This window comes from Mustela nigripes, chromosome 4 (genome assembly GCF_022355385.1).
Source record: "Mustela nigripes isolate SB6536 chromosome 4, MUSNIG.SB6536, whole genome shotgun sequence".
NCBI classification, from domain to species: Eukaryota; Metazoa; Chordata; class Mammalia; order Carnivora; family Mustelidae; genus Mustela; species Mustela nigripes.
Genome location: NC_081560.1, coordinates 191,083,019 through 191,108,321, shown reverse-complemented (window position 1 = coordinate 191,108,321; position 25,303 = coordinate 191,083,019). Strand labels below are relative to the sequence as shown.

At 67.5% G+C, this 25,303-nt stretch overlaps 1 protein-coding gene across 5 annotated transcripts in view; it reads right to left on the bottom strand.

Annotated features, from left to right (window-relative positions):
- Positions 1-1,040: 1,040 nt before the first annotated feature.
- PWWP2B (PWWP domain containing 2B) overlaps positions 1,041-25,303 on the bottom strand; it is a 25,861-nt gene continuing 1,598 nt past the window's right edge. The window contains exons 2-4 of one of the 5 annotated variants that reach the window (XR_009404053.1): positions 13,861-15,464; positions 10,379-10,493; positions 1,041-1,613 (exon numbers count right to left, since the gene is read on the bottom strand). Coding sequence is in view for 4 of the 5 variants with exons in the window: in XM_059398876.1 (XP_059254859.1) it covers positions 13,874-15,464; positions 24,063-24,187 (1,716 nt within the window). In the remaining variant the exon portion in view is untranslated. Of the gene's footprint in view, positions 1,614-10,378; positions 10,494-13,860; positions 15,465-20,015; positions 20,112-24,062; positions 24,216-25,120; positions 25,215-25,303 lie in introns of those variants that run through there. The other 4 variants (XM_059398877.1, XM_059398876.1, XM_059398879.1 and 1 more) reach the window with 4 other exon arrangements.

Genomic DNA, 25,303 nt, shown 5'->3' with positions numbered 1-25,303 from the left:
CAGCCTGTAGGGTCCCCACCGGGAAGGGGACAGAGGCTGGGGACAGGGGCCTGGGACTGCTGGCCTGTGTCCTGCAGGAGCCCTCACTGGGCTCTGGGGTTCCGGGCCAGGGTGCCCGGGGGCAAACCCCCACATGCTGGTGGCCCAGGGGCGCTGGCTGTGCCACACTGACCCGGGACCCGGGCCGGGCGGGGCTGCGGAAAGCGCCCAGTCCTGGGCTGCGTGAGGGCCTCCAGCTCAGGGACCCCGAGTCCCCAACGCTCCATTTGAGACACGTGTTTCTCCAAGGAGCCGGGCCTAGCTTTTCAAGAACGCCCTCTCTCTGCCTTGGCGGTGCCCCTGGCCCCCAACCCAGCGGTCACCTCCCAGTGGGCACGGCAGCCCTGGGCACCCCAGGTCTGGGCTCAGCCGGCGGGGAAGACCTTTGGGCAGCTGTGAGCACAGAGGGTCTGGGTTCGGATGGACACGTGGCGCGAGGGCCGGGAGGGGGCGTCCTTGGAGGGAGGGCAAGGTGACGATGGCACGGACTCTTGTCCCCGAAGCACCCCCACCGCAGTCTGCGGGGCCCACATGGGGCCTCCCCAGCAGGGGCCTGGGGTGAAGGGCAGGAGGGGTCTGGACAGAGCAGCTCCTTCCGAGGGTCTCGTTCTGGGGGGGATCATGGCTCTGTGCCCACCCCCACCTTGGAAGAGTCAAGGCCAGGACCACAGGAGCCAGGAGGAAAGATGCCCCCCGCCAGCACACGTCCCAGCCTGGCCTCGAGCGGGCTGCTGGGGCCGCGGGCTCTCTGTGTGCTCCGGTAAAGCCGGGGACAGGCCAAGCTGTCGCAATCCTCCCTGGGGTGCCCCTCGGCTAGAGTAAGCTGGGAGATGGCAGGCGTCCCTGGAGGGCCGGAGCACGAGGCTGCCCCACCAGGGAAGCCGCAGGGAGCAGGGAAGGGGGTGCACCCCACCCCCGCCCCGGGCCGCCCGCTCCTCAAAGCTGCCATGTCGCTCCGCAGGCTCCTCCGCAACCCCCCGGACACCCCCGGGCACAGCCTCTGCGCAGACCTTCCTTTATTCTCGCTCACGTTTCAACAAAGAGCAGAAGCCATTTTCGGTTTCTCTTTTTGGTCTTTAAAGTGACAGAAAGGAGGGAGGAGCCTGTTCGTACACACGCGGGCCAGGTCGCGGCCCCGGGGCAGGTGCTGGGCACCGGGCAGGACCCCAGCTTTGGGAGGGATGTACGGGAGGCAGGCTGCCCGGTTCTCAAGGACGCAGAGACCCCGCGCTGGGCCCGGCCCTGAGCCCTGACACTGGGGTGCCTCTCCCCGCTCCACGGGCAGCAGTAGGCTGTGGCTGGGCTCCCGGAACGTCACAGCCCAGAACACCCGGAGTCTGACGAGGGAACAAATACATCCACAGAGGAGCCTGTGCCCGGGGGCGCCGTCCCCTGTGCGGGACATGCCTGCTTCTCTCTGGGGAACCACAGGCAGGCGGACCCCCGGGCCGGGCACGTTTCTGCACGCAGCTGGCCAGAAGGCACGCGGGTCCCTCAGACGGAATGGGGGACGTGGAGGGTGCCCCAAGGTCGGAAGTTCCAGACAGCCCAGCTGTGCTTTCATCGTCCGTGACCTTGAGGGAAGCAGAAAAGGAGAGAGGTCATGTCGGGGTCAAGTACTGGGGACAGGCCCCCGAGGGTCGCAGCATCAGGTCACAGCACCCACCGCGGGCCATGTGAGCCATATTCCTCAGGCTCTGTGCCTTGCCAGGGATGCCCACAGACCCGCAGCTCCCAGAGGCCCTCACCACTCCCAGCTCTCTGGCGCCCGCCGTGCCTCCTGGCTGGGACCCCGGCCCTGCACCCCATCCGAGTCCGTCCCCTCCCCGGGGCCCTGAATTTCCCAGAGAAAGGGTCAGGATCATTGACTCATTGAAAGCCCAGACCACGGGGCTCCCTGTGCACCACACAGGGGTACGGGGGAACCCCTGTTCCAGCTCCTTCCTGCTGCTCACGGCCCGGGAGGCTGGGGAAGCCAGTGGCTGTGCACACGGCCCTGGGGCTCACAGCTTCGAAGGACCCCAGCGTGCTACCATCAGGGTATGCGACGGACGTCGCTGGAGAGACATGCCCTCCCGGTTTGGGGAGCTCTCTAGGGTTGGGGGCAGACGGCGCCGCGATCGAAACATCACAGGATAAGAAACGTCAGGAAAGCGCATCATTTTGGACTGCAAAGACGAATTCTCTCATCACACAACGTCTGTCACTAGCGGACTTTCCGGTCTGCGAGCACGAAACACCGAGCTCCACTGCGGCGCTGGGCTCCCCCACGCTGGCCCAGGGCAGCAGGTGTCAGGTCCCCTGGCCAGCCCAGTGCCCGCCGCATCTGCCCAGGGGCCCGGCCTGGAGGGAGATCGGGGGTAGGAGCCAAGAGGTGACTGGGAGGAGCTGGAGCCCAAAGCAGCCCCAAGGGCGAGGCCGGGTGCAGGGGACAAGGCTCTGACCTCCCCAGACGTCCCGGCGCAAGGCCGCTGGCTCGGGACAGGGTGGACACAGAGGACGGTGCCCCCCGCAGTGTCTCCGAGGCGGGGGAGCACTGCCCATCCGGGCCTGGACCCACCTTCAGGTTCCTGGGGTGCAGGAAAGACCCCGGGGGACAGAGAGCCGGGACCCCCCACCCCCTGCGCGGCCTCGGGGAGCGGGGGGAGGAGGGACAGGCCGACCTCCTCCTCCCCCTCCTCCCCACCCACAACGGCCAGGATCCCAAGGAGCAAACAAGGCCCCCTTGGCTGCAGCAGACCAGGCCCGTGCTCCAACCCCAGGGTTTCAGGGCGTGGGACCAGCAGGCCCGGGGGAGGAGGGAGCGGCCACAGAGAGGGGACAGGCAGCGTGAGGACAGCGATGACCACGGCCCGATCGTCGGGGGGGGGGGGGGGGGGGGGGCCTCCCCCCGTTTTGGGGGGGGGGGGGGGGGGCAGGGGCAGCTTCCCTGCTTATTACCATGTTGACAATAGCCCCGGGGAACGCGGTCACCTCCACCCCCCACCTTCCAGACAACGGGCTGAGGCTCAGAGGGGCTCCAGAGCTGCCCAAGGTCGCTGGGCTAGCTTCGAGGCCAGGCTCACACCCAAGCACCCCAGGGCAGCCAGAACAAAGCACTACAGACCGGGCAGCCCCAAACAGAGTCCCTCCCACTATTCTTGAGGACAGACATCTGGGATCACTGAGGTCCCTGAGGCAGGCAGCCCCGTCTCTGGGAGACCGAGGAGGGGCCCCAGGAAGCCGAGGCCTCCGCCGTTGTGGTGGGCCACAGGCTGAGCACAAGCCGTGAGGGGCCCCCAGGTGACAGGTGCCTCTGCTGGAAGCAGTCCCCCCCGAGGCCAGGCCTGATCACACGCCCTGCAGGGAAAGCTGGCGGCGTCCAGGGTGGCTCTACAGTCCCCCGGCCGGTGAGGGACAAGGCCTGAGCAACATACACTCAGCAGGCAGAGCTTTCTGCCCTGCCCTGGCACGTAGTCCCTTCCCTGGCCAGGCAGAGGCCCTGACTGGTCCCCAAGGAAGTGGCCCCCAGAAGAATGTGACCCTCTGTCACTGGGTAGGGTCCACTGGGGGCAGCTGCGGGGAAGCGGGGTGAGAGTGACGGTCACTGTGCGTGGACTGGACGGGGGAGCTGGATGGCCTCCCCCACCTCCCCGAGCCGCCCCCACTCTGGCCCGACACTGAGGACGGCCGTCTCCGGAGACGCGGCACTCTCCGGACCGCGGCCGTTCCTGATCCCACCAACACTTTACCTCTCCCTCCAGGGGAGCAGCTGGGACCCCCCCCCCCAAGCTGTTCCCGCTCCCGGAGGGTCCAGCTGGGGTCGGGCAGCTCCAGCTCTGCGACCCATCCACAACCCTGGGGGGTGGAGCTCCGAGGAGAAGCGGTGAGGGCGGATGAGGAGAGGCGTCGGGGTCGGGGCAGGTCACACCTGTCCGGGGGGAGCTCCTGGGGGGCGAGGGGCGAGCGCCACCAGAACGCCACGGCCGCTCCTTTCCACTGAGTGTTCCAGGGTCTCCCACCAAAGGCCAGCGGGCACCGTGCCACTCAGCCCCCGGAGTCATTAAAACTGCCCACGCCCCTTCCACAACCGATCTCTGGGCATGTCCGGCACACCCATCAGCCGCCCTCCCTAGAAAAACGCACAGTCGACCCGAGGGGAGGCAGCCAGGGCACCCCGTCTCCCGGCAAGAGAAACACAGATTCCAGTGACCCGAGGAAGCTGCTTGTCGCTGGGGGTGAGCCGGGGGCGGCCAGCGGCTCCTGGAAGCCCTCCGGCCAGGCGGGGCCTCCAGGAGAAGAGTAGGTGTTCCTGGAAATCTGGAGACGGTCAGGCAGGTCCCCCACTCCGCAGTCACTGCCAGCCAGGAGCCCCCGCCACCGCCCCCAGCATAAGCAGGACCGTGGCCGACTCCTTTTCCCTCGCTCACCCGCTAGCCCGGACCCCGCCCCAGAGCACCCCAGCCCCGCTGTCCCTCCTACCCCACCCAGCTCGGAAGCAATGGGAAAGGTAAGGTCACTACACAGGCCCGGCTGGGCTAGCACACCAAGTTGAGCTCGTTTTTCCTGGGACTTCCTGGGCAGGGACGCCCTATTGGCCAGCAGGCCGCCCCACCTGCTCTGGGGACGACAGGCTGCCCTGGGGTCTCTGGGCAGGGCTCAGCGCTCCTGCATTTGCCACACAAGTGCTCTGATCCCCCTCCCCCCGTCTGCCCCTCAAGGCCCCAGCAGACCACACAGAAGCTGCATCCCCCACAGGGTCCTGAGGCTACCACCACGGGCCCCACGGTTAAGGTCGGCGCAGGCCACTCTGTTTGCCTGGCTGGGTCCTCAGGTGAGGCTCGCGAGCAGACGGGAGTAACCAGGAGGGCTGTCCCATGGGGGCACACGGCAGGAAGCGTGGTGCCAGCCGGCCAGCACCCAGGCCCCAGAACAATGACCAGACATGCTGCTCTCCACGCTGAAGACCAGAATGAAGGCGGCCTGCATCCCCGACCACAGCCTTCTGCCCACAGCGGGGTGGGAGCCGTGGCCACGCTAGGAGTGTGAACCCACAGACACCGCAGACAGAGCAAAGCAAAGGCCTACGGCAGCCGGCTGGGCATGGACCACGTCCGCCATCCTTGCGGAGTGTGCGCAGAGTCCCCAGGAACCAGAGAGGCACCCGGCACATGTGACGCTGTCCCTCATCAGTGTCCGCTGTACATCTTGGACCAGTGACCACATGTCCAGCCCCAAGAGCCCCCCAGCACGTGGCCTTCCACGAGCCACACACAGATCTGCTGCTTGGCCCTGTCCCTCCAGCTTGGCTCTTGGCCAAGCACGGCCACACCCTCAACTCTTCTGAGACCTTGGCCATGGCCCGAGCACCCCGCTCTACAGGACCAGGCCCTACATCCCCTGCTGGGTCCCCATGGCTCTTGTAGCCACATACACCCATGCTGCATCGCAGACCCTGGCCCAGGCAGAGGGGACCCCAGGCCTGGAAGTGGGGTGCATCCCTGTCTCCGCCCCGAAATTCAGAGACCGCAACGGGAGGCCTTCAGACTCAGGGCCAGTCACGCCCAGAGGAAGTGGACGACTCGCGGGAGTGCCTGCTTCAGAAGGAGCAGGTGCTCTGGAATGGGGGGCTGGACGGTTGTTGTTGAAGGTCAAGTCTCCCCAGGACATCCAGAAGGTTGATACGCAGCCCAAACCTTGTTTGGGTCCAGAGGCCCAGGCGCCTGGGAGCCTCCGGCTCAAGGTTCTCAGTCCAGAGATGCCACAGGGAGAGGCCAGCCTGCCTCTGGGTCTCCCTGGCCCAGACCCTCTTCCCAGGCTGCCTCCCCACCCCAGCCAAAGCTCAGAACATCTCCCTGGGTCCCCATGCTGAGTGTGCATGGACACGTCAGGCAGTTGGCTCTCGTCTCCAAGGCCCAGAGGGGACACCCAGCGGCCCTGGCATACGGGGTGCACAGTACAGAGCACAGCCCAGGAGTGAACCAGTGTCCCCATCTGTGGTGCCACGGCCCCATCCCCCAGGGCCACGGACACCTGCTGCCAGGGTGTGAACTCACAGGAATTTACTTACCGGATGGGGAGGCCCCACGCAGAACAGGGTGTGGGGTGAGCGAGTCGAGTGGGGCTTGGCAGGCACAGCCGTGCATGGGGAGCTCCGGGAGAGCCTTACCAAGGAGGGGACCCACAGCCATGACCTTGAGGGACAGGCGACGGCCAGCAAGTGTGGAGTGAGGTGGGCGACCCAGGACCACGAGCCAGAACCCAGGGAAAAACTGGGTTCTCGGGGGCCTCCCTGCCCTGGAGCCTGCAGCCCCAACACTGGGTCAGGTCGGAGTCTCAGGTCCCCCGAAGCCTGCAGGCACCTTCCTGCCGGGTGACCTGCTCCCACTCCAGCTCACAGCCTGCCTGGTCTCAAGAAAGCGTGGACAGCCCAGAGTCCAGAACGGTGCTGGTGAGAGGTACGGAGTGCCGGCGGGCTCTGCCGAGACAAGGACGGGGTCTCCGCACGCGGCCACAAGCACCTTCTCCGTGCGGAAAGCCTGCCGTGTCCCCACTAATCAGGGGAAATCGAGGCGCAGGGGCCTTGGGTACCGTTCCCGCCTCAGTGGGGAGAGGGGCCACACCTGTGCGTCTGCTTATGTCGCTCCCATGCACCAGCCAGCCCTGACCCGACACGCAGCCCCGGTGGGGTGCTCCAAATGGGCCTGGTCACATCGACTTGATGTGGGGCCCTCAGAAATGTGCACAGAATTACGGAACACACACCAGAATGTAAGAAGACAGGAATACAGAAGGGACAAGTACCTTGACATCAACGGGACTAGCTGTTCTGAGGTCCCAACAAGCAGACAGAGCATCTGGCTGATGACTTTGGAAGAGGCATCGGACAGAGCCCTCAGCCCGCGAGGGGCCAGACCCCAAAGACAAGAAGACCCACAGGAGAGCCTGCCGTGTCCCCACTAATCACCCACGGGTGACACGGCAGTAGTGCTGTTCTGACATGAAGAAGTGTGACGTGTTGCGTGGAGGTGGCTGGCATCCTACGCGTCACACAGCGTACACTCACCGAGTACTCAACATGCGACACACACGGTAACGTCCACACGGTTGACCCTCGAATGGGGATGAGAGTGTGACCCTCCCCACGCTCAAAATTCCACGCATAACTTTGACGGCCCCAAACGTAACCACCCGCAGCCCGCCGTGCACCAGAGCGGCCGCGGCCGCAGGCACGTGTGCTGTGGGTTGTGCGTGCCACACGCTGTACCCTCACAAGTCAGCTGGACGAAAGCAAATGTTACTAAGAAAACCAGAGGGAGAGAAAATGTACTTGTGCACACGTTCACGGTACTGGCGTGCATTTCTTGAAAAAGCTCGTGTACAAGTGGACCCACGCGGGTCCGACCACGTTGTTCAGAGGTCAACTGTGATTACGTGAGTTTCACGAAGAACCAAGACTTCCAGCGTAAGAGGCAGAAACGCAAATGTGAAAGTTACAGAAGGAAAAATTCTGGATGAGAAGAATCAGTCACACGGTCACGGTCTGTTCTCAAAGAGATTCCCAGATCTGCTGCCGGCAAAGCCTACACATGGCCGGGAAACAGCGGGGAAGCTTGGGGCCGCCCGGGGGAGACCCGACCCAGGTCCAGGCGGGAGATGCCCACCGCGAGCTGGAATCCCGTCGGGCCCAGAGCACGGCCCCTGCAGAGACGACACGGGAGCCGCAGAGCTGCCTGCCGGGGGCCACAGCGCCAACACCGAACACGGTAGTGCTCGCGCGGATGGAAGGGACTCACGAGCCTGTGTGACACGCCCACGCCCACGACTTTGCTCACGGGTCCCTCTGGCGAGCCCTGGGCACGGCTCGGACACTGGTCCTGCCTCTGTCCTGCAGGATGGCGCGTAAGTTACCGCGCGGCCAGAGTGTCCCCACAGGCTGGCTGAGGAACGCAGGATCCCTCCGCAGGGGTGCAGTGTGGGTCCTTCCTCGAGTGCCCTGGGGCTCTGGGTTCAGGTCCGGGCCTGGGGGTGCGGGGTGCCGCAGAGCGGGGTGGGGCCGGGGCAAGGATATGGAGGTGGGGGGCATGGAAGCCACGAAAACCAGGGCAAAACGGGCTCTTCTGCCAGACTGGGCACCTCACCACGGGAGGGGCAGCACCTGCCTGGGCACCCCCTGTCCCCCTCCGCCCAGAGAAGTCCCCCGGCCCCACCCCACCCCTGGCCACCCCTGGCACCTGGAGGAGCCGCTGCCAAGCGCCCCGTGAGTTTCCGGGCACCGCGCTGCCATGGCTCCCGCCTCGCCAACCTGTACCCCGCCGGGCTGCCCGGCCGCCGGCCCTCCCAGGCTCTCAGGGCCCTGCCCAGAGGCGGCGGCAGGGATGGCACGGGTGGCCGGGAGGTGGGACGAGGCCTGAGCTCCCACAGCCGTCTCCGAATTACAGGCCTGTGTTTCCTTTGGGAACAAAATAATTACAACCTTCACCAAGGTTTCCTGAAAGCAGTGCCGGGAGTCAGCGGAGCCACCAGCTTCAGGAGCCAAAGTACCTTTTCCTTTAGGGTTGGGAAAGAGAAAAGCCAGTTTGGGGCGTGCCGCTCAAGGACCCCGTTTCAAAAGGGAGAAAAGGGAGAGCCCACAAGGAGCGTGGGACACCTCGGCCCCCAGCCCCGGCAGGCCAGGCAGCTCCGCCGGCGGGGCTCAGGCCGGCTCTCCTGGCGGGGGCTCCGGGTCCGGGGAGAAATGAGCACCGTGGAGCAGAAATGGCCCAGTGGCCCAAGGTGCTGCCAGGACCTATCGCTCACGGGCACCGCCTCCCAGCAGGGCGGCACATCCTCTGCTGCAAGTCCCTCCATCAGTGCACACCCCCAGCGGGCTCCAGCCCACCGCCCGCAGACCCCGCCCTGAGGCTGGGTGGCCCGTCGCAGAGGAGGCAGGCGGGCCTGTGCAGGGTGGACACCCGGGTCCCTAACCCATCTGCTGACCAGACGGGAGGAGACAGTGGGTGAACGGTGCCCCAACCCCGGGACCGGGGGACCATCCCTTTGCTGGAAACGTGCTGCAGGTGTGTGTGCGCTGGGACACCGGGATGCGGCCACGCTGGGTCACCCACGTGGTCACCCTGAGGTCCCTGCAGGATGTTGAGGAGGAGGAGATGCCGTGTGACCACAGAAGCAGAGGCTGGGGTGATGCAGTCAAAAGCCCAGGGCCCTGGGAGTCCACGGGAGCTAGACGGGTCCTCCCCCGGAGCCTCCAGAGGGAGCACAGCCCAGCTGCCACCTTGTTTGGGGTCAGACCCCAGACAATAAACTCCTGTTCTTTCCAGCGGCTACCGCGTGGCCATTTGGGACGGCAGCCACAGGCGAATAACACAGGGTGAGGCTGAGCCCGAGGACGCTCAGTGACGCTCAGTGAGGCACAAGGTCTAGTCCTGGAGTGGCCCGCCGGCGCCGCGGAGGGGACAGCCATGTCACCCCAAAAAGCACCCGCCCCCCAAAACCCTAGCCCAAGAGGCCAGGAGGGCCCAAGGTGCCATCCTGACCCCACCCTGGGCAGGTGCCACAGCTCCGTCCCAGGCCGCGGCAGAGCCCCGCCAACAGCTGCCTGCCACCCGGCTCTGCCCAGGAAGGGCCCCAGGCTCTAAGGGCTGCACAGACAGGCCGTCAGCGCTCCCAGGACACTGAGCCCCTCGGGGCGCGCTCCCGGAGACCGCAGGAACGGCTCCAGCACTGCTCACCCTTCCCTGCACAGGGCCCCCTCCTGGCCATGTGCACCCACTGCCCCCTCGAGTCCTTGGCCCACGTGCCTTTATGCCCGGTGCCCCTCTCTGGGACCTCTGGGACTCACGTCTTGGCCAGCTCTCTCGGCCTCTCTCCACAGCCTCCCCTGCTCTGGCGGCCCTTCTGTGGGGCCTAGATCTTTCCTCGGATTCCTGACCGCAGCTCACACTCCTCCCAGCCGGGACTCAGGTGCTCAGACACCAGCCAGCGGGGACCCCCTGGTCCGCAGTGGTCCCTCTGTTCCTGGAGCTGACACCTAGCACCGCCAGCTCGGCTGTTCTGGGCCTCAGATCCCGGTCCTCACCGGGTCCCTGGCCGGCCACCCCATCCTGGCCTCGGCTTCTGTCCTCCAGCTGTCCCTCACCTCCTGACTCCACCTACGGTCTTTTCAGCCCAAATAAGGCCATTCACCCCTCTGCCTAACCTGCCCCATGGTGCCCTTTGCTCTTAGGACAAGGCTGCCGTGGGGGCCTCCCCCACCCCCACCCTGGAACGTGCAGGCCTCCTCCGGCCACAGGTCTTGGGCACGCACCCTCCTTCTGTCTAAGACACTCACCCGCAGCCTATTAGCTCATGATTAGCTCACCGTTCGCGCTCAGCCATATGTCACCTCTTCCAGGAAGCCTTCCCGGATCCCCAGTCCAGGTCAGCTTCCTCGCCAGATGCTCGCTGGGGGGCCCTCGTCCCTTCTCAGCACGTTCCTGTGTGTGATTATGCACAAATTTGGGGGCTGTGATTCACAGCGGGAGGCCCGCAGCGGTGCTGTGCCCCCTCCGTCCCCCATCTAGTGGAGCTCTCAGCCCGCAGGGGGCGGGCCGCCACCCTCAGGAGTGGCCATCACCTTTCAGCTTGGGGGGCTGGCCCCATGCTCTGGGCTGTCTCGGCCCCGCCTATAGGACGAGGTCCTCAGACCAGGCCTCTGACCAGCCAAGCCCCAAGGTCCAAGTTGGGAGAGGGGTCCCGCCCCCTCCAGCCCCGGAGCAGGAGCCCGTCCCCACCCCAGAAATGTAGCCTGGGGCCCTCCCACCTTCCCTTCCTGTGGGGGACACGGGAGGAGTTTCTGTGAAAACAGCCCCCACTGAGCCAGAAAGGACACAGTGGCCTCCAAAGGCCACCACCAACAGACCCCCTCACTCAGCACCCAACCTGTCCCTTCCCAGACAAGGGAAACGAGGCCCAGAGACGCCGGGCTGCGGGGTGAGAACAGCCGGCAACCAGCCAGGCCAGTGCCAGGCAGCCCTGTGTCTGTCCCCAGAGGTCAGGGTCTTCCTCAGGTGAAGGTCTATGTCTCCCCAGGGTGGACCGGTGCTCGGGGGCAGTCCCTGCTGAGAGCCACTGTGCCCTGTCGCCAGAGCCCAGCCAGTCTCCTGGCTGGCCTCTCACCAGTGCCCTGGCCACCAAGTCCTGGGCTAGCTTGGCACGTCTCCAGAAAGTCCTTGTGGACACCCCGGTCAGCCGAGCCTCTGGCCCCCCTGCAAGGTGGGACAGAGGGATCTCTTGGGACACGGTGCTGGGCACGATGTCCCTGAGAGGGCCCTAGGCCCACGGGGTCCGCTGGGACTCCCCTGATGGACCTAGAGGATACTGCAAATACCCCCATCTCCGAGGAGCACCGGGCACGTCCTCTGCTGCTTGCGACACCAGTTGGGCTGGACGCAGCCCGAAGTCCGAGCGTCCCCAGCCTGTCTCCCTGCCCAAGCTCCAGGCCCACGCAGCCCTCCTCCCGGTTGGAGCCCGGGGGCCAGCGACCACGGAACGCCCTCAGCATCACACACAAGGTCTGCGGAGCAGCCTCTCACACTGGACCCTGCAGGCCTGACCCGGCCCAGGTCAGGCCCCCGTCCCCACCAAAGGCAGGTCCCAGCTTCCCTTTCAAGGAGCAGGCCAGAGGCCTGTCCCCAGACAGTGTCACGGACCCTTGAAAGCAAACCTGTCACCAGGTTTGGTGAGACCCCAGTCACCAATGCCAGCGGCTTAAACACCCTGGCGTGGCCCCAGAACAGTCTTCCACCCCCAAAACATGCAAGTAAAAAGCCAATCAGGCAAAACCACTTTGTGCTTTGGAGCTAAAAAGATTCATCATCCTACGCTCCAGAGCTCCGTGCCCTGCTGGGGAAGCTTGGGAGCAGCCACCACGGCTGGGGCTGGAGAAAGACACAGATGCGTACAGAGACACAGAGACAGAGACAGAGAGAGGGAGAGCCAGAGGCGGAGGGAGGCAGGGGGCAGGCCGGGAGGGAGTGGAGGCCAGTCTGTGGGCGCAGCCCTGCAGCCGCGAAACCTGTCTGGCCAGATGCTTCCCTCTGCTTCCCAGCAAACACAGCCAGCCCTGAGCACACTGGGCTACATTCTCCAGGGCTGGGTGGGGCCTCCCTGTCCTCCAGGCCACACTGGGGTGGGGGGGGGGCTCGCTGTCCCTAGGAAGCACCGACTGTGACCAGGGACCTGAAGGTCAGTCTCGGGGACGGACTGCTCACCTCACCGACTGGGACCCACAGCTCCCAGGACAGGGGCAAGCGGGAGAGGTGCCCAGGCTCCACACTGACCCCAGACCAAGGCAAAAGCAGTGAGGCTGGTCAGGCACGGCAGAGGGCACGCAGACGGCAGGACCCCACAGAGGGTCCCCAGCCCCCCAGGCCGTGCCTGGAGAAGGAAGACGCATCTGACCTTTCTCTGGACCCATTCCCCCATGCGAGGTGCCCACGCCACAGTGTGCCCGACTTTAGACCCTCGCTGGCATGATGTGAACAGGTGGCTGCCATGCCCATGCCCCAGCTTGAGGGCCCAGAGCTCCCAGGGGCTGTGCCTGGTTCCGGAGAGGGCAGGTTTGCGTCTGGACCCTGGAGAGTCATTCAGGGCAGTGACCGCCCCTGACACAGGAAGCAGGCTGGGGGAGGGGTGGGAACAAACTTTCAGGGTCAAGGCCCTGATCCTGCCGAGGGGCCCTCCCCCAGTCCGTGTGGCACAGCAGCGAGGGGCTCGCCAGACGCCCCACAAAGGCCTCCTGGCCACACACCCGCCAGTCCCGCTGAGGCCTGAGGGCTCAAGCTGGCGACTGCAGAGCCAGACGTGGGAGAGGGGCAGGTGGACCAGACGGGACAAGGTCAGCTGAAGGTCACAGGAATCAAGGCAGAGGCCCAGCTGTGGTGGAGGACCCCTGCTCTGGGCACAGCTCCCCTCCCCACCCCCCGTTTCTGTGGGCATTAGAGGACATGGAGTCAGCAAGATGGCAGTGACCTGACCTCCACGGGGAAACCCCACCACACACCCTCTGGTCCAGCCCAGGCCACCTACACGGGACCTACCTCCTGCCATGACGAGGCCAGGGAGGGGGGTGGGCCCTAGGAGGTGCCCACCAGGGCCAGGGGCCTGCGGGACACCCCCCACAGCGCAGGCCCCAGAGCGGGTGGCTTGGCACAGCCCCGTCTCGGGGCCTGGGGACGCTCACGTAGGCCGCCTCTGCCCCGTGGCCGCTTCCTGACCCCCCCACGTGGTGACCACAGACAGGCTGCCTGGCCTGGTGACAGCCCCAAGGAGGACCCTCCTAAAGCCTGTGGCCGAAGATCCTACAAAGTTCTCCTGGAGGGGGTCGAAGGGCACGACCCCGGCCCGGGGGCAGAGCCCGGAGCCTCCTTGGGGAGCCCAGAGCGCCCAGCCGCCCCAGCCCGGGAACCAGGTGCCCACCCACGGAGCAGCGCCCACACCGGCCGGCCGGCCGTGGCGTCCGGGACCTGCAGCTCAGGACCTTCCTTCGCTCTGAGTCAGGACCCAGCTGGGACCAGGAGGGGGAGGGGCCACGGCTCCAGGGGCGTCCTCTCAGAGCAAGGGCCGTCGAGGAAGCCCCCCGCGCCCCCGCCGCCCTCCGTCTAGACGCCGGCGACCGCCCGCTCCTTTCTCCGGGGGCGGACACGCGGGCAAGTGCATCTTTGAGGCCACACACACCAGGCCGCTCTGGGCACGGGCTCGGACCGGGCTGCTTCGGAAGCCTCCCTCCGTGCCCGGAGTCTGAGCGACACCGGCCTCCGGCAGGACTTCTCTCACCAGAGGGCTCAGCCGGCGCACACTCACCTGGCCGCCCGGCCTAGGTCTCAAACTGGGTCAAGAGCTCCCTTATTTCCGGGGCCACGTGCTGCGCGGCGTTGGCGGCCTCCGTGATGGCCTTCCGGTACATTCCCTTCTTCTTACGGTTAAACCGCAGTTTGAAAAACTCCGAGAACGGGGAGAGCTTCGAAGTCGACAAGAATGACGTCGTCGGGGACCCAAACCACGAGACCTTGGCTTCTTGCCAGGAGGGCGCCCCGTCCTCCTTCTGGCTGAGACTGAGGTCAAGCACGCGCGCTGGCCACCAGGGGAAACCGTGAATCTTGCCCCACACGATGTCCCCCACGGCCACCGTCCTTCCGTCCCCGGTAACGCACGTGGAGACGCTCTGTGTGTGCAGCCGGACCGTGAGCGGCGGGACCGTCTGCCTCGCGTGCTTGGACGAGGACCGCACCGACGCGCCGTCGCCCGACGAGAGGTCACACGTGTCTGGGAACGTGACTTCCGAGCTGGACGATCTGGACTCGTCTGGACTGTCGCTGCTCCACACCGACTCGCCGGCGCACCCTGGCCCCCTCTCGGGGCAGGTGGCAAGGAAAGCCAGGCCCTCTCGCCCGCGCTGAGCCTGGGCGCACGGCTTGAAGTCCTCGTCCTCGCCAGAGCTTCCAGAAGAAGAGTCCACGGGCCCACGACCGGCAGAGCCGTGGCCGAGGCGAGCGGGGGAGCCGGCCCGGGGACCCCGCCCGTGGCCGTTAAGCGCCTCCACCAGCTCGGCCCGGTACACGGGCTCCCGCTCCCCAGCCCCCCGGGGCCGGGGCTTCAAGCGGATCTTGGGGGGCGGCAGGCCGGTGCCAGGGGGCCCGGGACGCGTCAGCTTTAGCTTGGGGATGGAGGCGGGGGGCCCAGCGGGGTCCTGGCCGCCCCCATGTGCCTGGGAGGGGCAGAAGGGCTCCAGGGACCCGTGCACGCGAGAGGGGATCTCCACCACCTCGCCCGTGCCCTGCGGCGTGCTGTAGGAGATCTTGATGGCCGGGCTCCGGGGCACCCGGGCCTTGCCCTCCTGCCGCTTCTCTCTCTTGCTCCTCCTCGTGGCGCTGGCCGCGCTGTCCCCTCCGCCCTCAGGGTCCGCGAGCTTGCGGGGTTCTGTGTCGGGGCCGGGGACGCTGCCCGCCCTGCGTCGCGGCTGAGGGGCAGCTGGGGGGCCGGGGCCGGCCTCGGGGGGGCTCAGGGTGCTTTTGCACTTCTCGCAGAGCACTTGGCGCGGCCGCAGACGGATGGGGCTCAGGGCCAGCCGGCCGGGCTCTCGGTTCCGGGACAGGCGCCGGCGGGTCCTCTTGATGGCCCGGGGCGGCGGCTGCGGGACCCACTGCCGGTAGGTGCTTCTCAGCCAGAGTGGGGGAGGGAAGGGGGCTCCCTCAAAGTACGGCGGGAACGGCGGCACGAGAGGCGGGGGTGGCTTGGGGCCCGAGGTCTCGGGGGCCGGGTCCCCGCAGGGCGCTGGCGGAGGGCCCGTCCCCAGCTGCATTGCCTCTCCGTCCTGCTCTGGGGGGGCCGGGCCGTTGCAGCCGTTGACAGGGGGGTCCTCGGGCTGTGGTAGCGGAGCCGACGGGGGCAGGCCAAAGAGGCCGGACCTGGCAGTGGGGAGACAGAAGGGGACAGTCAGGACCGTGAGGACACCGCTGCGTCCAGGCCCCACCCCCAGGGGCCCAGCAGGATCTGGGTGCCGGCCGGTGCCCCGAGCACCTGCAGCTGCCTCCAGCCTCTGGACGGGGCAAACACCCCCACGTGTCCCCGTGGGGCATCCTAGGGGAAGGCCTGTCTTCTAAGGGGCCTGGGGGCCGACACGGGGGCCGCCTCTCGGGGTTGTCAGGCACGGACATCCGCAACTCGGCTCCCGCGGGTTTGCAGCTGGAGGCCTCGCAAGACCCGGCACAGGCATGCGGGCCCTGGACGGCTGAGGACAGGGTCTGGGGAGTCCGGGGTGCTCACATGGCCTGACTGGGCCCCGGGTCATGGGCCTTGTGCACCCACTTCTTTTCTCCCCCAAGCAGGCTCGCTATGGGCCCAGGGGCTGCTGTGGGGTGTGTGTGTGTGTGTTTCTGGGGTTGGAGGCTGCAATGGTGGCCATGGAGAGAGGACAGGAGTCAGAGCCCCGGGTCTAGGAGAGGGTTCGCTCCCTCCTAAATGCTGAGTTGGTCTCAGCAGTCTCCACTGCCCACGTAAGGGGGGCATCCACTCCACCCCTGCCCAGCATGACCTCAAAGGACCACCCTTCCCGCCTGGCACCCCCGGCCCTTCCCTCAGGACCTCCAGCTCCAGGAGGGGAGTAGACCAAGCAGCACCGACAAGACCACGTGATCCATGGGAAGGGGACGAGAGAGGGCAGGAGACCCACGTCCCTGCCATGAAGACCCACAGCCAAGGCCAAGGGCAGGGTAGCTGCCCCGGGGCTCCCCAGCCGGGACCTGCCTGGCGAGAGGCCTGCTCTCACCCCCCGGGCAGTGTCCCCCATGCAGACCGCTGGGCACCTACGAGGGCCGGGTCGTTGTTGAAAATCAGTGCACAGAGCCCCTCCCCGAGCAGAGGGCCAGCCCGGAGGCCTTGTGCTGGGAGGGTCGCAGCATCTAATTCCCCAGCGACCCACGCTGCCGCAGGAAAACAACCAAATAGTGAGAAAACGGCCCAAACGGCAGCGAGTGAGCATGCGTGACTTTCCCATACATGTGATGTCGTCGGTGAGATCGCTTTACCCAACAGCTGTTATGTTTGGAGCCGAACACAGACTTCGGCCAGGCCGCGGAGGACGAGGCTCAGAACACGGCGTCGGCCCTCCCTCGGCCCTTGATCTGACCGGGCGGGGACGACGGAGGGACGCTGCCGTGGTCCCGTCTGCATGCGGTTTCCCCATCGGCTGCTCTCCCGGAGAACGAGCTCAGAGGGACCAACTGCCCACGCCATCACGGCATCCGCACAGTCCCCAGGTGCCATCACGGCACCCGCACAGTCCCCAGGCGCCATCACGGCATCCGCACAGTCCCCAGGTGCCATCACGGCACCCGCACAGTCCCCAAGCGCCAGGGCTCGAAGCCCGGAGGCCTCGCCTCGCCACGGTCCTTACAGCCACGGGGTCGGCGCACTCACAAATGGGGGGGCACGTGGCGTGCGAACGCCGCCCCGTTGTTTAATTCAAGCTCACAGCAAAAGCCCGGAGCCACGGTTTTCCTCTTTCCCATCAGGTTCCCATTTACTTGTGACTGTGCCCGAATTTAAAGTCTTCACGGGGGCGGGCGAGGGGTTCACGTCTTCTCTTCATGACCAGAGAGTCCGGCAAACACGGGTCCACGGACACCTGGCCCTGGGCAGCCTGCCCTTCGTGTGGCCGGAGGTGGCCTGTAACCTGTAGCCACGGGGGAGGGAGAAGCGGGGAAGCAGCAGGGTCATGTGGGGAGGGGGACCCCCAGCTCCCGCCGTCTCCTTGCTACCCTCCTCTGGGCACGTGGCTCTTCACCTGCCCTGTGGCCTGGGACGACCGGGTGGTCCCACGGGGACCTGGTGTCTATGCTGCGTCCCAGGTGACCACGGCGGCAGCGGGGTCCTCTCCCTCCGCGTGTGCTGCCCATGTGTGCACACGGCTTCCTGCACCTCAGCTGCCACGGGAAGCCAGCACGGCAGGGTTTCCACACCGGGGTGGGCTCAGACTCTCGGGGACCAGGGGTGGGAAAGGGGGCCCCAGGGTCATGCCCTCACCTGGCACTGGGTGCGCAGACCCCAGGGCCCAGCGGCCACCACGGGTTTTCTAAGTCAGGATTTCCCCTTGCTCGTGTTTGGATCACCCTGGTGGCCACCCCCCCATTCCCCACCGCACCCCATTCTGCCCCACCCCGGCGGCTGGGACAGGCGCCGCACAGATGCCGGGCCCGGAACAGCTGCTGTGTGGCCCACGAAGGAGACTCTGCCAGAGTCCGGCTGTGGGAGCTAAGACCCCGCCCAAAGCTGCCCCCACCCCACCCGTGGTGGTGACAGGCAGGTGTGTCCGCAAACCTCAGCCCGAGTCCTCAGCCCCAGAACGGTGGCTGGACTCTGCACCCAAACAGCCCCCAGCTCTTCCGCCGGGTGTCCAAGAGCAACCAAGAATTCTGAGCGCTGAACTCCGGCACTCACACCAAGGCACATGCGTGTGCGCACACACACGCACACACACACAGGCGTTCACTCCCCGAGCTCCTGGGCCAGCAGGCTCACTGCCCCTTGCTGTTAGGGTATCAGGATCCCCTCCGTGTAACCCTAGGAAGGGCTTCCAAGGGGAGAGGGGAGGGCGGCCGTGGTGCCCTGCCAGAGGGTGACACTGAGGACACACAGTGCAGGAGGCCCCACAGGAGCCCCTCACGGGACAGTGTCGGCCCCGCGGGGAGCGCACGGATGGCGCACCGGGCCCGACACTCAACGGGTACCCCAGCTGAGGCTGAGAACAGAGCACCCCAACTGCCACCCGGTGGGCGTGAGAGAGGGCTGAGGGAAGGCTGTGGGACCCCCAAGAGGACACCCTGTCAGCAGGTCCCTAGACCAAGGGGGTCCCACAGATGAGGAGGGGTCCACGTGCCCGGCAGGATCCACCCTGCTCGGACCTGGAGAGCTGTTCCCAAGGCCCAGAAGCCTACTTCCTGCCCGTCTTTGCAGGCACGCAGACCGCGAGGGGGATGTTCACGCACACCCGTCCCTTCGTCTGTCCGCACGGACCCCCAGGCTTCTTTGCTGTCACCCTGTTCAGAAGCAGCCCATACCCACTGGTGAGACTCCCCTGCCCCCAGCCCAAGCCTGTGCGGTGCAGGCCCCTCCTGCCAGGCTGGGGTCCAGGGCACCCCAGGAGCAAAACCCCTGGGCAGTCCCTTTCCCATCACCTCCACCCAGACCAACCTCTCGTCCCCCAGGACCCTCGGGCTCTGCCGTCCTCCCCCTACAGGTGGGCTGGGGCAGGAGGGGGGCGGTGGGGGGCAGGGGGGAAAGTCATCTTATCCCTGAAGGCCCCAAAGCTGGGGTCCAGGGAGGTTTTTGCCCCCCGTTTATCTCACACACACACACACACCCCTCAGGGAGTCCCTGAATGTTTAGGGCAGAGATCCAGGCCCTGACCTGAGCCAGGGCGGTAAGGCATGGCCCTGGGCACAGGCCAGGTCAGGCAGTGACCCCTCCCTGCCCTAGCAGGTTTGGCTTCACAGAGCACTGGAGAGCAGGCGAGTCTCTGCCCTTGTGTGCAGGGCCCCTCAGCCTATGGGGTCTCCTGTCTTGAGCAGGGGAGGGCTTCCAGAGGTCAGTTACAAGGCACCCCCCCTGAGGACCAAGGGGCAGGCCCCGTGACTCCAGCACTGCACAAAGCCACACTTCCTTCCCAGAGCGGCCTGGCCCAGGCCACGCCCACAGCCCCGGTGTGTAAACAGCAGCCCGGGAACAGCTCTCTCCCCACGCTGCCCGTGGAACCCTACACAGCACCCAGAGACAGAGAGACAGACACACACACACACACACACACACACACACGGCATGGCCATTCCCTATTTACGGACGGACAGAGGGCAGAAGGAAGCCAAGGGATCCCGTGGGCCCCGAGACCATCGGGATCTGAGCTCACGTCCAGGCATGAGCCACTCTTCCTGGGCAGGAACTCAGCACCTAGCCCCATGGAGTGACCTCCACTGGATTCCAGAGCACCAGGCAGGGCGCCACCCGGCGGTTCGCCCGCAGGACCCAGCCCCTCAGTGAGGCCAGGCTGTGTGGACATGGGCTGGTGCCAAGGGAAGGAGGCCCAGTCAGCCTGGCAGCAGCCCACAGGTGACACCGCAGGGCCTTGGCCAGAGCGCGCCGGAGAGACAGCCTGACAGGCCCCCCAGGGTCCTGCCCTCCACCATGTTGACGGGTCCCCCAGCCCCCACTGGCTCCCTGCCCAAGGACAGAAAGGTATGGGGGAGGGGCCCCAGGCATTGGGGGCCCAGGTTGGCCAAGGTCTCTGTGCAGGAAACTGGGGGACCCTGAAACAAAGCTCAACAAGGCGTCCTTGGGAGCTGGGGGAGGGGCAGACAGCCTCAGCTCCTAGGAAAGCCTGGGGACACCCAGAGCTCAGCAGACGCTAGCGAACAGGGGTCAGATGCAAAAGCAGAGTGGTTCTTCCCCGGAGGGCCCGCACTTGCCTGAGACTAAAGCATGGCCATTCGCAGGGACACAGAGAAGCAGCCTGGCCCGCAGTCCTTGGCAGGAGACCCGCGGCCCGCCTCAGCTCACCGGCCCCCCCGCCGAGGTTTCACCCATGCAACCAGCTCAGCAAAGCCCCAGAGCAGCCCAGGCCTGAGCTGGCCTGCGGCCAGGAGGAGCCGGCCCGGCCGCCCGCCAGAGCTCCCGGCCTCCCCCGCGGCCTCCCTGCTCTGCAGACTTGGGACCCAAGTGGCTGTGGAGCCTGACAGCCGCCTCCGAGCCCAGCCGGCTCCACGTTTACCCTGGACCTCCCCTCCTCATCCTCCCAAGGGGAGAGGCTACCCTGGTGTCCAGTAAAGGGGTGAAGAAACGGGGCTTCAGGACCAGAAACACCCCAGGGGGCCGGCCCAGGTGCCTGCAGGGGCAGCTGGGGCCAGGAGCCTGCGGCCTCGGGCAGGCCGGAGTCCGGACGGCGAGAGCCACTCGGCCGCCAGGCTCCCTGCGCTCCGCATGTTGGTTTAGAAACTACACCGCGGTCTCTCTCCCTTGCAGCCCCGACGGACGGCAGCAGCGGGCTTGGTGGGAAAGGAAGGGCAGCCTTGCGGGGCCTCTGGGCCCCCTCTGCTCGGGAGTTGGGGAAAACGGGTTAGCTGGGGAAGTCATGGCCTGGACACCAGCATGGCCCCTCGTCCAGGTAGAGCCAGCGTCTCTGGGGCAAGCTAGGGGGCCAGGCTAGCACATCTGCCCCTCGCCCTGACCTGTGTCCTGGACTCCGAAAGGTTGGCCACCACCAGCAACTGCCTTCCTCCCCTCTCTGCTCTCCAGGGGCTCCCCCGGTCCACACCCCCTCATCACCTTCATACTGGCCAGGTCCCCTGCGTGGCGGCTGCCTGCCTGCTGCAGATCGAGCCACCCTCCGCCATCCCGGGCACCGGCTCTCCGTCCCCAGGGCTCCCTGAGGACAGGGAAGCTATGCCCAGTGTCCGTCCACATCTGTCCAGTGACCCATCCCAGGACCGGCCACCAGCGGCAGTGTGCCCAGGATGGAATGAGGGACCGGCCTGCTGGGACCCTTGACTGGCTGCCCACAGACACTGGAGTCCCAGCCACACGGGGTGGGGTGTGGGTCACAGAGGCTCAGGAGCCCCGCACGCTAATAGCGCCCTAGGTGACTCACAGCTAGGCGCTTCTGAGAAACACCAGCCCCCACGTGAAGGCTGGGGCCTTGGGGCAGGCCAGGCCTGATGGGCGGTTCGTCCTCACTCCTGCTGTCCAGGCGACCTTCCCTCACCACTCTGGGCCTCTGCCTCGGCCACGGCCACCTCCCCTGGGGAGGGTGCTCCACCGGAGATGCTCCCCAAAACCACGTACAAAATGATGCCTACACCCACCCTGCCCCCGGCCTGGAAGTCGGAGCCTGTGGGTTCCAGGCAGGCCTGGGTCACCTGTACCCTTACTGCCCCAAGAAAGAATCACGGCCTGTGGGGAGCCTGGAGGGACCCTGCCGAGTGGGATGTTGGCACTCAGCCCGGGTGCACAGTGGGGAGTCGGTGAGCGCGGGGCGGGGGGGTGCATGAGGGTCCGTGGGGGGTCTTCCTTCCGATCACAAAGCAGCTTGGCCGCAGGATCCAGCCTCGGGCGGGAGGAGGCTGGCCCCCGAGGCGGCAGCTCCTCGGGGGCCTCTGGGAGCTCCTCTGGGAGGAGAACCCACCTCCCAGGGTGCCAAGGCGGGGGGAAGCCACGTCCCAAAGGCCCATGAGTCACCCTGCTTGCTGGGCCCTGCTCCAGGAGAGAGACCGGGACCTGGCGAAGGGCCCCTCCCTTGGGACTGCTCCGTCCCTGCCGGGGACGCGGGCAATGATTTGCCGCCCTGTGGGGCCCCCCGGTCCCCAGGTCGGCACACCAGCGCTGGAGGCCGCTGATAAACGAGTTACTGGCACGTGGCTGGCCGTGCACCGTGGGGACACTGACAGCTGTGGCCGGGCCGCCCTGAACACTCTCGGCCCAACCCCACTGCACTGGGACCCGCAGGCTCCCAGCCGCGGCCCCCAGCTGCCCGGCCCAGCTGCGCAGCGCCCACACCTGGGATGGGGCCCCCACCGAGGGACTGGCCTGCTACCGTCACAGATGAGGGGAGGCACTGAGGAGGAAACTGGCCTTGGGAGGGCGAGGACCCTGCAGCTCGAAGCCCCCACCTCCCGGCACAGCCAGGCCAGGCCGCAAGCTGCCGAAAGACCCGGCGGGATGAGTGCGCTAGAAGCAGAGGCTCGAGCTCTAACGCTGTGGGCCGAGGACAGAAGCCGGGGGAAGCCAGGGTGCTGAGTAAGGGGGTACAAGGGCAGCCAGGGGCCGCGTGGGGACCAAGCTGCCGCGGGCTGGGGGTGCCAGAGGCACAGCTGTGGGCTGGGGGTGCCAGGGGCACAGCGGGAGGCAGCAGGGAGCAGAATGGCACCCGGCAAGGCCCGGGTTCTGGGGGTGGCTGCCGGTACTGCTGAGCGCGGCGGTGGCAGGGCTGACGCCCTGGAGTCTATGGCTGCCCGTTCCCGTGCTGGGGATCCCAGCCTGGTGGGCTTCCTTCCACCAGGGGAGCACTGGTCTCCCAACCAGGTTGGCCCCAGCCTGGGCAGAGGGTGGCAGCCGGAGGCCAGGCCGCCTCCTCTACACACAGTCCCCCCCAACGAGTCAGTGGGGCCCACAGCCTTCCTTTCCTGAGTTGGGGAGCCCAGAAAACGGAGGGGGTCCTCTGGTGCAGCTGCCCCTCTCTGAGGAGAAGGACAGGCCCAGCCGAGCACAGCCCCACACAGACCCAGTAGTGGGAACAGGCCCAGGCTGGCCATCCTGCCTGAGGGGGTAAGAGGTGGCCGTCAGTGCAGCAGACCTTGGCCACCACAGGGCACAGGCTGGGCAGCTTTCAGGTGGCTCTGCTGCAGCCCCCCACTCCCGCCCCTCGGGCCCCCAAGCACTCTCGGTGGCAGCCAGGGCTGAGCGGGGCCACAGTCACCCAGGGAGGCCGTATGTTAAATCATGTGACGTTGGCATAAATGGCTTCTGGCACATATAACGAAGAGATAGCGCCAGCGGGGCACCGGGTGAAGAGTGATGGTCTCCTGCCACCGCCATGCGACTGCTACAAAATCTGGGCCCCACCAGGGAAAAAGTTGGGCCTCTGCAAAGGGACCCATTTATTCTCGGCAGCCTGGAGATAGGGCCCAGCAGGAGCGCCAAGACATTAGTGTCTGATTAATGCCTAATCATTTATCTGTGCGACAGCTCACTACCATGTGACACTGTATCCAGGAGACTCTTCCTGCGGCTGAGTCCCTGCAGCGGGCGCACAGGTGCGAACCGGGGTGGTGTGCCCCCAGGCCTGCGGGGGACCCCCTTCGGCCCCAGAAAGCGGGGATCCAGCCGCCGCCCCCTACCCAGCACCCCCGCCTGCGCGTTTTCACTCCTCCGCAGCCAGAGGCTCCCCCCCAACACTGTTTTCAAATCGCACCGCTGGACACAACTGCTCGCCAGCAACCCGGAGCCCCGAGTGCCTCCCAGGAGCTCCGGGGGGAGGGGCGGGGCACTGGGCAGGGCACCCCCGCTCCGAGGGGCTGGCAGGGCAGGTCCCGTGCGCATCTGCGCCCACTGCCCCGCCGCCCCCCAGCCGATGACAATTCTGAAAACAGCCGGATTCAACAGTGCGTCTGAACAAAGAAAAGTGCGTTAATTATGGCAGACGTGCGGAGTTCGGCGGCCGGCGGCACGCGGCGGCGGCGCGGGGACACGGGCTGCGCGCCCCGCGCCCGGCCCCCCTCGGCGCCCACCGCCGCTCCCGCCCGCGAGTCGCGGCGACTTTGAGAGCCACTTTGGCCCCCCGAGTGGCGGCCGCGCTCGCGCGCCCCGGGGCCCCGCGCTCGGGAAACCGAAAGCGGGCGCCGGCGCCGCGCCGCCCCCGCCCTGGAGCCGGTCCGGGCCCTGGGCCCCGCCGGCGGGGCGGGGGCGGCGGCGTCCCGGGAGACTCGGGGCGCCCCGGGGCCCGCGCCCCCGCCCCCGCTCACTTTTTCGTGCAGTCCAGCAGGATCCCGGCGAAGCTGCGCCCGCCGCAGCTCACGGTGACCAGCAGCGCGCCGTTGACGACCTGCTCCACCCGCACCGGCAGCCGGCAGCCGGCCCGCGGCTCCATGCTCCCGCCGCGTCCCGGCCCGCGCGCCCCCGCCCCCGCCCCGCCGCCGCCGCCGGGTCAGCCCGCGCGTGACGCCGCCCGCCGGCCGCCTGACGTCACAAAGCCCCGCTCGGGGCGGCCCCCGCGGGCGGGCCGGGGCGGCGGGAGGGGCGCGCGGGGCACCCCCGCCCGCGGACACGGGCCGCAGCCGGGCGCCTCGGAGGCGGCGCGGAAGCGCACTGCGGACCCCCGGGACGGGGCCGGGCTGCGCCCTCCCCGGGGCCCCGCGGTCGCGAGCGCCCGCCCAGAGGACGTACGGGCCGGAGCTCAGGACCCCCGCTCCGGGGCCAGCCCCCACCCCCACTCACGGCCCTGCCCGGCCGTCCGCCCCCCGCGGCCCCGCGCCCCCCCGCCTCGAGTCAGGCGCCCGGTGGCCACCCGGCACCGCGGGGAGGAAGTCCCGGCGACGCCAGCAGGAAGCCGGTCGGGCCGGGCCGAGGAGACGCGGGAGCCGAGGGGACACGGGCAGGCGCCCTGCGGAGGGGGCACCTGGCGACCCTCGCGTGCTAGGCGCCGCCCCTGGTGCCCAGAGGGCGCGTGCCTGGCTCAGGGCTGCCTGTGCGCCTGAGGGCGACCCGCGACGGCGTTGGGGAGGGGGATCCGTCGGCAGGTCTCCGCCGCGCGCCCCCGGGCCGCTGGGGAAACAGTGGGTTCTCTGCGACCCCGCCGCGCCCAGAGAGGCAGGGGCCCCACGGGGCGTTCCCAGCGGAAAGGACCGTCCTTCCCGGGCGAGAGCGCGGTTCTCCACGCGCGCAGCTGGCCGGCTGGGGGAATGGGAGGTGCAGGCGTCCAGCGGACGTGGGCCCCACCCGGGACCCCTCCCGCGGCCCTGTGCTCCCGCGCGCCTCCAGCCGGGCAGAACTCGACCGTGCCGAGCCTTTGCGCATCCCGCACCTGGCTCGGGACCCCGTAACTGGCAGAGCCCCCAGGGCGGGCCTGTTGCGGTGACCCCTCCTGGGCCCAGCCCCGCCCGGCAGGACCAGCAGGTCCCCTGAGCCGGGCTCGCTGCGCCTGGCTGGGCGCAGGAGATGGGCGGGTGGTTGGGTTGTCCTGACGACCCGGACGCCGCCAGGCCCC